Source organism: Hylobates moloch, unplaced genomic scaffold (assembly GCF_009828535.3).
Source record: "Hylobates moloch isolate HMO894 unplaced genomic scaffold, HMol_V3 SCAFFOLD_1, whole genome shotgun sequence".
Taxonomy (NCBI): domain Eukaryota; kingdom Metazoa; phylum Chordata; class Mammalia; order Primates; family Hylobatidae; genus Hylobates; species Hylobates moloch.
This window is the reverse complement of record NW_026652276.1, coordinates 155,115,781-155,128,184: the sequence shown is the minus strand read 5'-3', so window position 1 is coordinate 155,128,184 and position 12,404 is coordinate 155,115,781. Positions and strand designations below refer to the sequence as shown.

General features: G+C 36.5%; 1 protein-coding gene across 12 annotated transcripts in view; it reads right to left on the bottom strand.

The window, feature by feature from the left end:
- Positions 1 to 6,797: 6,797 nt before the first annotated feature.
- The window catches only part of DGKB (diacylglycerol kinase beta), a 755,291-nt gene continuing 749,684 nt past the window's right edge, over positions 6,798 to 12,404 (bottom strand). For all 12 annotated transcript variants that reach the window (XM_032760162.1, XM_032760169.1, XM_032760230.1 and 9 more), the window contains one exon: positions 6,798 to 10,956. In XM_032760162.1, the coding sequence (XP_032616053.1) occupies positions 10,849 to 10,956 (108 nt within the window). In that variant the 3' untranslated portion in view covers positions 6,798 to 10,848. The remainder of the gene's footprint in view (positions 10,957 to 12,404) is intronic.

Sequence of the window (12,404 nt, the reverse complement as noted above, 5' to 3'; positions counted from 1 at the left end):
AGTTCAATAAAAGGATAAAACAAGTAATCATTTAAAATACAGAATAAGAAGAACGTTAGTATGGGTATCAGGAGGTCTTAAGGGAGTGCAAAAGAGACTCACTAGAAAGAGTCAACATAATCTCTGCTGGGTCACAGTAGTTCCAGATATTCTTCCAAAGAAAGTGAACCAGTCTTTGAGGAAGGGGATGTGGCAGTGAGTATAAAACTTGCAAAAGTGCACAATCATGAAAGAACATGGGTGAAATGCAAGTGCAACAGCATCACTGTAGCTAAGTACATGGGGATAAAAGGGGAGCGGGCACAGGAAACGTTGACAAGGTCCGGCTCACGAACATCCTTGCTTACTTGAGGACCCTGGACTTTTATCATATAAAAAATGGTGATCTAATAAGGGAGATTACCTATTTGTAAAAAAATACAATTGGCATTGTAGAAGAAGAATGATAGTAGGGATAAAGAAGACTTTATGCTGCTGATAGAACTAGTATGACTATGACTATGACTACTGTCACTAAAGATATGACTTGAATGCTTGCCAGTAGAAAATAATTTTGAAAATTATATCCATTTAATCCTCACAACAACTCTCAAACAGGTGCTATACTTATCCTTATTTGAACAGATGAGAAAACTAGTTGAGAGAGATTTAGTAACTTTCCCCGGACACACATTCTGTAAAAATGAGCAGCTGGGGTACAGGTTTACACCGCTGTCCCTAGGACCCTCTTACAGCCCCCACAGGCTGACTTACCTTGAAGTCCTCAGGCTGAAGCTACCAGTTCCCTCATTTGCATAGGTCCTTTCCCAAACTTGATGAATTCAAGTAGGGAGCAAGAACCCAGTCAGTCACATGGCAGAGTCACAGACTGCTGCCCCACTATGGGGGCCACCATATCCGCCAGGACCATATCCACCAGCCACTATATCCGCCGGACAATACTCTGAATAGCCTAGATGAGCATCTCCACCAGTCTTGACTCCAACAAGGAAGATCACAAAGAGATGGTACTATAACCCGTGCTTACTGGGCATTTTGACCCCAGCCACCTATTCTCCTGGCCCTGTGAAAACCTGAATGAGCTGGACCATGACCAGCAAGGTCAAAGGTCCAGAATTCTCATAGGCATCACCTGGGCAAGACACTGTAAAGGAATTACTGTTGTGACATTACCAACAGAAATTAGGAAGCCAAAATAAATTTCTAAACTATCAATTTAAAATCTTTTTAGCCATTCTAGAGAAAAGATTGAGTTATATTTATATCTTCTCGGTAGAAGAATATTATAAAATTGTTGTCTACAAAGAGAGGATCAAAGATGCAGCCAAAAATACAGGAAAAATTATGGAAATGGGTCAGGTATTAGTTTTCTTTCTAAATATCTATTTTGCCTTGTAATTTTATATTCCATTTCTTAGTGGGATCTCCCTAAATGTGGGAGCTTCAGGACCCACAAAAATTGGATCCACCCCTGCCTACAGCTATAATTTATGCAGGAGATGATGAAGGTCTGAACAAAGGTGTCCACCAATGGAGGTGGTGAAAAGGAATGGACTTGACAAATATTAGGGTGACAGGTAGAGTGGATGGGACTCATAGGAATGGCAATCTAGAAGAACGAGTGGTTGAGGATTTTCCTGGGATTCTAACTTAAAAAACTAGGTAGGTACTGACTGGTGAAATTCACTGGGAAAGTTACACAGGTGGTAGAACAGGTTAATGTTGGGAGGTGAGATGAATTTCATTTGGAAGATTTTAATCTAATATGCCTGTGAGATATTTAAGTAAAGCTGTAGGAATAGCCAGTAAAATTATCAGCTGAGTTCAGAAAAGGTTGGATTGGAGATATAAATTTGGAAGTCCTAGGCATATAGGTATATTCAAATCCATGGATAAGGAAATGTATATATAATTTTTAAAAAAGAGAGATGGTTGAAAAAAGCATTATTAAACTGATAGGTCAATGAGCCAGGGCTAAAATCTGAAGTATTCAATAGCCAACATTAGTGGTCCCCAACCTTTTTAGCACCAGGGACAGCTTTTGTGGAAGACAATTTTCTCCGTGAAGGGGGGGTGGGGGAGGGTAGGGTGGGAGCAGTGTGTAGTTTCTGAATGAAACTATTCTGCCTCAGATCATCAGACATTAGATTCTCATAAGGAATGTGCAACCTACATCCCTCCTATGTGCAGTTCACAATAGGGTTTGCGCTCCTGTGAGAATCTAATGCCACCACTGATCTGACAGGAGGTGGAGCTCAGGCAGTAATGCTTGCTTGCCCGCTGCTCACCTCCTGCTGTCCAGCTTGGATCCTAATAGGCCATGGACTGATACCGATCCATGGCCCCAGGGTTGGGGACCCCTGGCCTACATAACAATATAAATGAATTTATGAATCAAAAGTGTTTTTATTTTTTTAATTCTCAAAAGAAAATTATCTATTCATCTATCCTTCTATCCATTGATCTGTTCCTCAAATGATATACATTTTATCATTTGAGTGCAAGTAATCCATCAAATCACTGTAATGATTTTAAAATTACTTCTTACAATACAGAAGTTGCTGATGTGATCTTTTATTTGATGTGGTTATTGCCAGATGAGTACCACTTGCCTCTGAGCTGTGTTTTGACATTAAAAAACATCACCAACAACTTCTCTGTTAAATTGATAGTCATTAGGTTATTCCGAGTTTCAATAATGTCCTTTTAACATCAGTGATATTGTTCATGGTCTTGAATCTTCTTGTGGCAATTGCCATATTAGTAACAATTGAATCAATTTTTTCTACTCATACTATGAGATGAGAATTTTATTGTTTAATATTTCTATTACGAGTTAAGTAATAAATATAGTTTATTATCATGTTACATTTAACCTAATCTTTCAGGCCAGGTGAAAGATGAGTGTATCATGGTGATTAGGAAAAGAAGATCCGTTGTTGCTTTTCCGGGCTCCATTACTGACTCTGTCAGAGAAGGGTTTTTCTTTTTTTAGTTTTAATTTTTTAATTGACCAAGAATAATTGTACATATTCATGGGGCACATAGTGATGTTTTGATACATATAATGTATAGTGATCAGATCAGTGTAATTAGCATATCCATCATCTCAAACATTTATTTATTTGTGTAGGAAATATTTAATATCCTCTGTCGAGCTATCTGAATGTACATAATATATCATTGTTAGCTATAGTCATCCTACAGTGGTATAGAACACTGGAACTTATTCCCTTTATCTAGCTGTAATTTCGTATCCTTTAACAAATCTCTCCCCCTATCGCTCCCTTCTCAGCATATCTAGTATCCTCTGTTCTACTTTTTACTTCTATGAGATTAACTAGAAGTTCTAAGTGATGTCTGCGGACCTCAATTTTCTAATGTGTGAAATGCAAATGGTGTTGATAATTATAGAACTCCAGTGAGTTCATTTATGTGTAGAATCATGCCTGGAACAAAGCAAGCACTATATAAACATCGGCTTCTACTTTTATTACTAAAATTAACATTGTCAATGCCTGTGATGAGTGAGGTTTTGGTGGGTTTCAACAAACTTGTCCACTGAAGTGGAGGGGTAATTTGTCAGGATAGCGCAATATAGGATACCTATGAGGGGCCACCCCGATTCCATAGTGCTCCACTGGCCTTCTCTATCCACTGCAGCCTCCTTTTTGTAGCTCAATGGCCCTGCTTATGCCGCAGTGGCCTCTCCTTACTGCCCGCCCTCCTACTTTTCCAGCCTCTCCTCTGTTTTTGCACAGTCTAAAGTCCATGAAGTCCATGGATTCTGCAGTTTCTACCAGAGCCCTTGAGAGGGCAGCTATGGAGAAATGCTGGCTGGCAGGGTGAAGCCTACTGATGCCCTTGCTGGTGTCTGACCAGGGGCAAATAAGAAAGACACCAGTGTGTGGGAGCCATGGAGGTGTAATGGGCTATAGACAGGGCCTTCCAGGCCTGGGTGTGTGGTATAGCAGGAACAAGGGGAGCTTTCTGGATCCCTGCTGGGTGGGTTAGTGGGGGGAAAGACTGGCAAAAGCAATACCAATGATGTGGGGCTTCTGAGATCTGACAGGCCTGAGCACCAATCAACTATTATAGGTCCTGGTGTTTTCCAAAGAGAGGTGAGTCTAAGGAATGTCAGAGGTTAAGATGCGCACTCATTGCAGACTTTGAGTGTTGACAATGAAATTTGGATAAAACTAATTTGGGTTTGAAGGATGATGTGTGGGGTGGAGGGAGAAGCACAGAGAAGAATATGAATACAAATTTAATGGAGACTTCAAGAAAGGCATGCCTTTGGACAGTGGCCATGGATTCTGGTGATGTGTCTCATGATGACATTATATTACTTTAATTCTCAAAATGCTATGAAGTTGTACAACTGTAGAATTCATTTGGTGGTCTAATAACATTTGCTCAGATTTAGAGATTGTAGGAGGTTATTCTGACATATATGTCTATGTCCAGATAATTTTGTGAGGCAATTAGTTTAGGGAGAGTCTAATGCTACATACATAACCTGAACATACAATGACAAGTTATTTTGAAACTGAAGATGACTACTAGCTTTCTAACAGATAGACACCAACCATTTGTCAACTGTTTTTACAGAACAGTATAAGATCTTCTGCACAATGGATTTTTATTGTCCTGCTATACCACACACCCAGGCCTGGCATATTAATGTCTACATGCCAGAACTGCTCTAAATTATTTGATGTATTAATTTATTTAATTTTCAATACATATTTCAACTTCACAGTTGAGAAAACTGAGGCTCAGGGATCATAAATGACTTGCCTGAGGTCACACAGCAAGTGAGCAGCAGATCCGAGAGTTGTACTCAGGTCTGGCACCAGCCCTCATGCTGAAACATGTCAGTATGCTGCCCTCAACTGCGAAGCTGAGAAGGCATCGGGAGACGCACCACGGGGTGGTCTTCGACCTTTTCACAAAATGTTGAAAGAAACTTTTGTGAGACTGTAAAGTCCCATCTTTTTTTGAGTTGAGTGGCAAAAAAGGTGTAGAAGCACTACATGCTACTTGAAGATAGAAGATCTTAAAAATGCAGCTACAGTAGAAAAAATATACACACTAGGCAATCTTTTTTTTTTTTTTTTTTTGAGACAGAGTCTCACTCTGTCACTCAGGCTGGAGTGCAGTGGTATGATCTCGGCTCACTGCAACCTCTGCGTCCCAAGTTCAAACGATTCTTGTGCCTCAGCCTCTTGAGTAGCTGGGACTATAGGCACGTGCCACCACACCTGGCTGATTTTTTGTATTTTTAGTAGAGACAGGGTTTCACCACGTTGGCCAGGCTGGTCTCAAACTCCTGACCTTGTCATCCGCCCCCCTCGGCCTCTCAAAGTGCTGGGATTACAGGCGTGAGCCACTGCGCCTGGCCAACACTGGGCAGTCTTTCAGCTCAAACATGGTTTCTGATTTTTCAACCAATATATTATCAAGTCCTTGGTAATTTAAGGATTATTATTACCAATACTATTTTAAACAGAAATGTTTTTCTGAGATCAACTGACTTCAAGGAGTGAATGTTTGGATACAAATATGGAGTAAAAGAGAGAGAGCTTTTTGGACCTGCTAGTGACTCTGCCACCAGTTGCGATTTGTTGGAAAGATTTAATATTCTATTATACATTTTTAACATATTATTTTATATGTATTTTTAATACTTAATTTTTTAAAAAACTTAGCATCAACATTTTACAATTAGTGTTCTCTAGTTAGTTTCATGAGCTTCAGAGTTTATGAAGTCACTTACATTCACAGAATATAATCTAATCAAACTCCCTGGAAATGGAGAATGGGCAGATATGGCTTTCAGAGTTTTCAAGCCAAAACACCTGGGAATTATTTATTTTTTCATTTTTTTCTCTTCCAGAATGTAAAATTAATTTTCTAATTTGAGAGGTTTGTGTTATTCTTTCTCCTTCCCTCTCTTACTTGCTTCCTTGCCTCTTGTACTTTCTTCTTCTCTTGTTCCTTGTTGAGCTAATAGTTTTAAGTATAAGCATTATCCAAATCATTCATCTGTAAATTCCCTTTTTTATGAGATGAGTCAGTGAAGAATTTAGGACTTGTTTTCTGTTTCCCTGCTCCCATTCGCCTTCTCTTATTATGAATTTCCTTAATTTGACTTCTTTCCTCATGTAAAGTTTTAGCTTTTCAAAAAGTCACTTGCAGATTTACTTTCTCTAAAGGCCTTTTCAAATTTATTCACCAAATCATCTTTTCCTCCTTTGAATATGTCGTATCATATTTTACTTACCTTCATTCTTCCCTTATCCGATTGTGTAATATGGTCATCTATTTACTTAATTCTTCTAAAAGATTCAAAGGTGTTTAGAGAAGAAATTGTTTCCTTAAACATCTTTTAATTGCTGCAGCCCCTTTGCATAATATGTTTAACCTAGTCAATGCCCAAGAGATATTTGTTGAAGTCTGTTACACAAAATAAAATAAGAAATTGGTTTCATCCAGAAAATTCAACTTGAGTTCCCACAGTTACATCATTCAGGTTGTTGGCTTACTTGGAATCTAAAATTGCTGGAATAATATGCACAGCAGCAACTTGGGGCCCAAAGCACCACAGATTGGAATAATTTGGTTCTTAATTGCCTATAATTCAGTCCCTAATTACTCCCTGACAAAAGGTAAGGTGTCTGGCCTCATATCCCTAGTGGATATATTCAGTGGGGTAGATGGATTGTTGAGCTGCTGGAGGAGTTCATTTAAGAGAAAAAATCTGTCCAAAATGGCAGTAAGAAATGACACTGAACTGAGTGGTTAACATTTTTATTTCAAAAAGCAGGATATTGTATATATCATTTCTGAGAAAATAATTAAGGTACTATAATTCAATGAGTTCCATGTTTTTAAACACAATAAGGTTATACAGAATCTCTCAAATGTGAGTTTACTCAAACTTTATTTAAATACAGCAGAATTTAATTGGGAGTTTTAAGTGGTGATTTCTGCCTCTCACAAAATAAAAGCTCTTTTACAGGGTTTTATTTATTTATTTTCTTAAAGTTTACAGCTTTAATATATGTTACAAGGGTTTAATCTTTTAATAGAGATATTATTCAGTTATTTGAATAATAACGGAGAATATGATTCAATATTATTCAATTATTATTTAATTATTCGGTATTGAATAATCCTTTGGGGGTTATATGTGCCATGAAAAGTACATTTTCCTTTTTTTTTTTTTGAGACAGAGTCTGGCTCTGTCACCCAGGCTGGAGTGCAGTGGTGCAATCTTGGCTCACAGCAACCGCAGCCTCCCGGTTTCAAGCGATTCTTCTGCCTCAGCCTCCAGAGTAGCTGGGATTACAGGCATGCGCCACCATGCCTGGCTAATTTTTGTATTTTTAGTAGAGACGGGGTTTCACCATATTGGCCAGGCTGGTCTCGAACTCCTGACCTTGTGATCTGCCTGCCTCGGTCTCCCAAAGTGCTGGGATTACAGGCATGAGCCATTGCGCCTGGCCACATTTTCCTTTTTATAACCAATGAACAACAAACTAACATTGACACAAAAAGGAAAAGAATGATCTCAAAATCTTGTCTCATTCAAGGAGAATACAGTGTGAGATTCAAAACATATTCTTCCCTGAAAAATTGCAACTACTTCCCATACATCTAAAAAACAAAAACAAAATAAAATGTGGAGACACGTATGTGATTCATTAGCCCTCAGTGGATTTAAATTTCTGTCTGCAGTAGACTACGCTAAACATCTGAGCCTTTTGTTTTATTCTGGCTATGATCACATGAACCTGTTTTACATAAAATAAAAACGGTTTTAAAATGTTCATTTTTAAACTTCCTACAAGATATCTCCTTCCACCACAATAAATTGACCAGCATTTTCACCTGAAATACATGGTGTACACATGGAAGTGGAAAAAATAAATTTATGTCTTTTAAACTTTCTGGTTCTATGTAGATACCTCCCTTCCTATTTCTTAGAAGTGTGGATATCAAGGTTTACTCTGAAATCTCTCTCTGGAATCTCATCAACTCAGTGCCTAGCAATGTTTAGCAGAGTGCATGTCTGTTTTCCCTCTTTGTTTCTGACTGCTGTTAAGTCCAGCATTAATTTACATTTAAGAGTTTCATCCACTTAAAACTTTGTTTCCTATATTAAAAGAGGGCGACTCAATAGCTGAAAATTTATCTGCACACATAGAAGTTTCCATCTTGTAAAGCTAACATTCATCATTCAATATTTTAATATACTATAGAATTTTCCTTAAACTATATACTTTTCATATGAAGCTGTCATAAAACTGATGAGAATATCTTCTCTGATTTCAAACCCATCAAGTTACGTTTTTAAAAACTACTTTCCAAACCCCAGGGGCAGTATACTTGAAGGGGCAAGTACATCAGTGTATTTAGAAAATGAGTTGAGAAAAGTCAAATTGGATTCATATTTGAACATTTATTATTGGTACCAAAGAATCCATCTGACTGAAAATGTAACCACTATTAGCACTAATTGTAGTTATACAGCTACATTGAAGTGAAGCTGCGTCCCATTATTTCAATTATTGAAATCCTACAAGCAGGTTGTTTAATTTGTCTCATCCCACTGTCTATCCAACAGCTTTCTACCGCACAGATTGTTAAGAATGATTCACAAACTGTTGCTGCCTTCAAACTATATACTATAAAAGGTAGCCAAGACGTAATTGGATGTTGTAGTGAACATAAAATAATTTGTGGCTTCAAAATACGTTTTTGACACAAAGCCTGCCTGCCCATTGTAGAAAATTTTGTCAATTCATGTGAAAATATTTATTACCTGTAACCATAGATACAAAAAAATCAATGTGTGTGTTATGTAACATTATGTCAGTAATGTACTTGTTACTGTTTTGAGATTTCTTTTGGTCTAGATTACTGTTCTGCCAAACAACTTTTTAATTTTTTTATTATACCAGGGCAAGTGATTGCTGTACTAAATTTGCAATTGTAATCATAATTTTCCTGGGAATGCTAAATTATGTCTTAATTTCATTCAAAAGCTTTTATTTTTAAAGTAATTAAGCTTATTGTTGATTGATATTTACCATCCAGTGTTCCAGGAACACTAAAAGAATACACTTTGTACGTAATCTTCCATTATAGCACATTGCTTGAGAGCAGCTATTTGATATAACGGCATTCAGTTGAGTTTTCAAACCAAAGAACTAAAATTACAGCAATTTCACTTGAAATCCATAAATCCATGCACAGGATTGTGTTCAACAGAATCACTAAATGCTATTTGTTATTCAAAGATGAATGAATCAATAACAAAATAGAACTGATAAATCATTAGCACTTTAATGCAGAGTGGAGAGAAACTAATAAATCATGCAGTTCAAGCACTCGTTTTCCTTATGGCATGTTTGAAAACATAAAACATGCAATGATGAGATGCAGGTCAATATGAATGAACAATATTACAAGACTGCTCAGAAGCATTTCATTTTACATCATAGGCTTAATGAAACACTAAAAGAAAAGTACTGTTCCATGATTTCTTTAAACAATCAGAGACTCCAACTATGCCATGAACACCTTCAACAGTGATCTAGGCTGTTGTTTCCAAATAAACATTTGAAATGTCATAAAGATGGGAGTGGAGTAGGTGAGGAGGAGGGAGCTAATTGCATGCATGATTCACTTCCAAGAGCTCAGTATTATTACAGGTACCCATTTATACTAGAAAGAAACTGATAGAATAATTTATTTCCTTCAAGTGTACTTAACTGATCCATGAAAAATTACACCTATATTTATAAATGACTAAAAAAAGCAAGAAATCATCTATTGAGCTTTGATTGTGTTGTCTGGCTTATTGTCTGTGAAAGGTGAGAATTTTAATCATAATTAATGGGTAACTCACTCTCCAGCATTTTAGTTATCACAAAATTAATCACAGGAACCATAAATTTGCTCCACAATGCTTAATTAATTGTGCATTAACCCATTTCTCTCAAGCATCTTTTTCTGAATCTTTGGTGGGAAACACATTGATTAGGCACATAGTTTAAAACATCTGTTTTGTTATTGGTGTGGTTATGAATTCTCTCCTAGATTCTCATGCAGAAAGGAACAAGGCTTGCCATATTACCACACTTGACTGTCAAGTAACATGTTTTCACTTATTTCTGGAATTAAACAGAAAACTAAACAAAATGAAAACCGTGTTCTATTTTTCAGCACAAGAAAACCTTATACCTGATATTTTTATTTCCGCTCAGAAGAGTTAAGATGTTGAAGAAAAACTATGTATATATAGCAAGGTATTGTAGTCAACTATTTAATAAAATCTTTGAATTAAAAGTTTCTCCTCAAGTCATAGGTCATTGATACACTGATTCTAAAAGGGAAACGTATAGCAATCTGCAATTATGATCATTGTAGCGTTACTGATTAGTGCTTCGTAATAATTGGAATCACACTGAGAATTACGTTTCCCATGGTATTTCCTTTTTCATGTTTCACAGGTTTTTCTCACAGGTTAGTAAATGGAAATTGAGGAAGAGAGATGGGTGGGAGATTTAAAAATCTATGGGAATGCATGCAACAAAAATATGCAGTATCACTTCGGGTAAACTTCTGCTTTCTTCATGCAAAGATGCCTATAAAAACTGAGACAATAAATTTTCTAATAGCTGAATTTTACATTAGCTTAGTAACAAAAACTGTTAAACCACTTCCATGATTTTGCATGAGCAGGAGACTTGAAATGGTTCAAAGAAAGATTTCCAGCATATGTGTTCCATGGCCCAATTACGCTAATTCAATTTCTAAGAATGAAACAATACAGGATTATTCCTTGCTTCGGTTTCTTGTCCTTTTGACGAGGGAGCAGAATAAACCGGTTTTTGGAGGAGGGCCCATCAGCATTGGGGCTTGGTTCTTGTGTGTAATTTTTATCTAGAAAAAAAGAGAGAGAAAGAGAGAGAGAGAGAGAGTAGAGTAATCTCCAGATACAATACCAATTTGTGAAACTCTCTGTTAAGGTTAATAATATTTCATGAGTGACTGAAACACCACAAGTGTAAAATATAATTTCAGAGTTTCTATTATTTCAAAAATGTTTTTAAGGGAGATAGGGATATGTACTTAAATAATATCCCAATACTCAGGATGATAATTTTAAAAATTATCTGAAGTCGCATTTTAAATAGTATGTTACCTCTAAGCTCACTTGTAGTAATATTCCAGAACTGCTTGCTTAGGTTACATGATTATTCAGTATTATTTCTTGACCATTAGTTACGTATTATTTATTGAAGTCAGGAAAGAATGCACCACTGTAGTTTCCAGAGTCCTAGTTATAGCCCAATATCAAGATGTACTTGGTACCAAGGCAAGCCTTATTTATCTTGCTAATCAGATTGTTTCTCTCTTTCAACATGAACTGCAGGCTTAATTTCAAAACAGTCATTAGAAATGAAAGTTAAAAGTTAACATGCATAAAAGGTCAGAAATGATGAACTAGCTTTCTAATTTGTTAATTAATTGGTAATATAATAGAATCAAATATTGAAAAGCCTGCTTAAAACACGTTGAGAGACTGTTCTAAAGCTACTCGTTTTGATTTCTTTGATATAAAACTACGAATCACCTTAAATGAGACAACCTTAAAGTAGATTATGTCTGCAATTTTCTCTAATTCAACTCTAAATTAGAGAAGACATTTTATGAATATATGCTATGCTCAAAGCTAATTGAAAGCAATTATCAAAGTGGCATTTTGTCTGTGACTTTAAGATACATTGTAAGATAATAAATGATTCTCATTATGTAATAAAAAGGTCACATCTTGCCTTTGGGCTAGTGACGCTAAGAGTTTTTCAAAAGCAATCTGAGACATTTTCTTTAGCGAACTGCGACTAATACAAGAACCATCGCTTATTAAATATCAGTTGTCACCTGCACAGCATTCGCATCAGAGATGAGTATTTCTTTCAAAAAGAAACACCACCTCATTAAAAGCTGCAAAAAATATATCTCTTAAAGTGCATACCTGACATTTTCAAGTTAAAATGAATATCCTTCACTTGTCATTCACTAATAGCAATGAAACAAAAAATGTATATCACGTGGACAGGATCATTAAAATCTGCAGTGGGGCTTTTGGGAAATGGAAATTTACTTCACAGTCTAGAAAGACAGAAGTATGTGAAAAACCTTGAAAGAATGAACAACTTTATTTAAGTCTGCTGGAATCAGGCTATTCTGGAGGGATTCAGTGTTCTCTTTCCTGCAAAAATAAATTGCACCTGTAAAAGGCCACTAAGGCTAACCCAGCCTCAAACTCTATGGATATCTGACTTCATCTTATTTTTGTTATCTTGTGAACTAGGGAGTTGATAGTT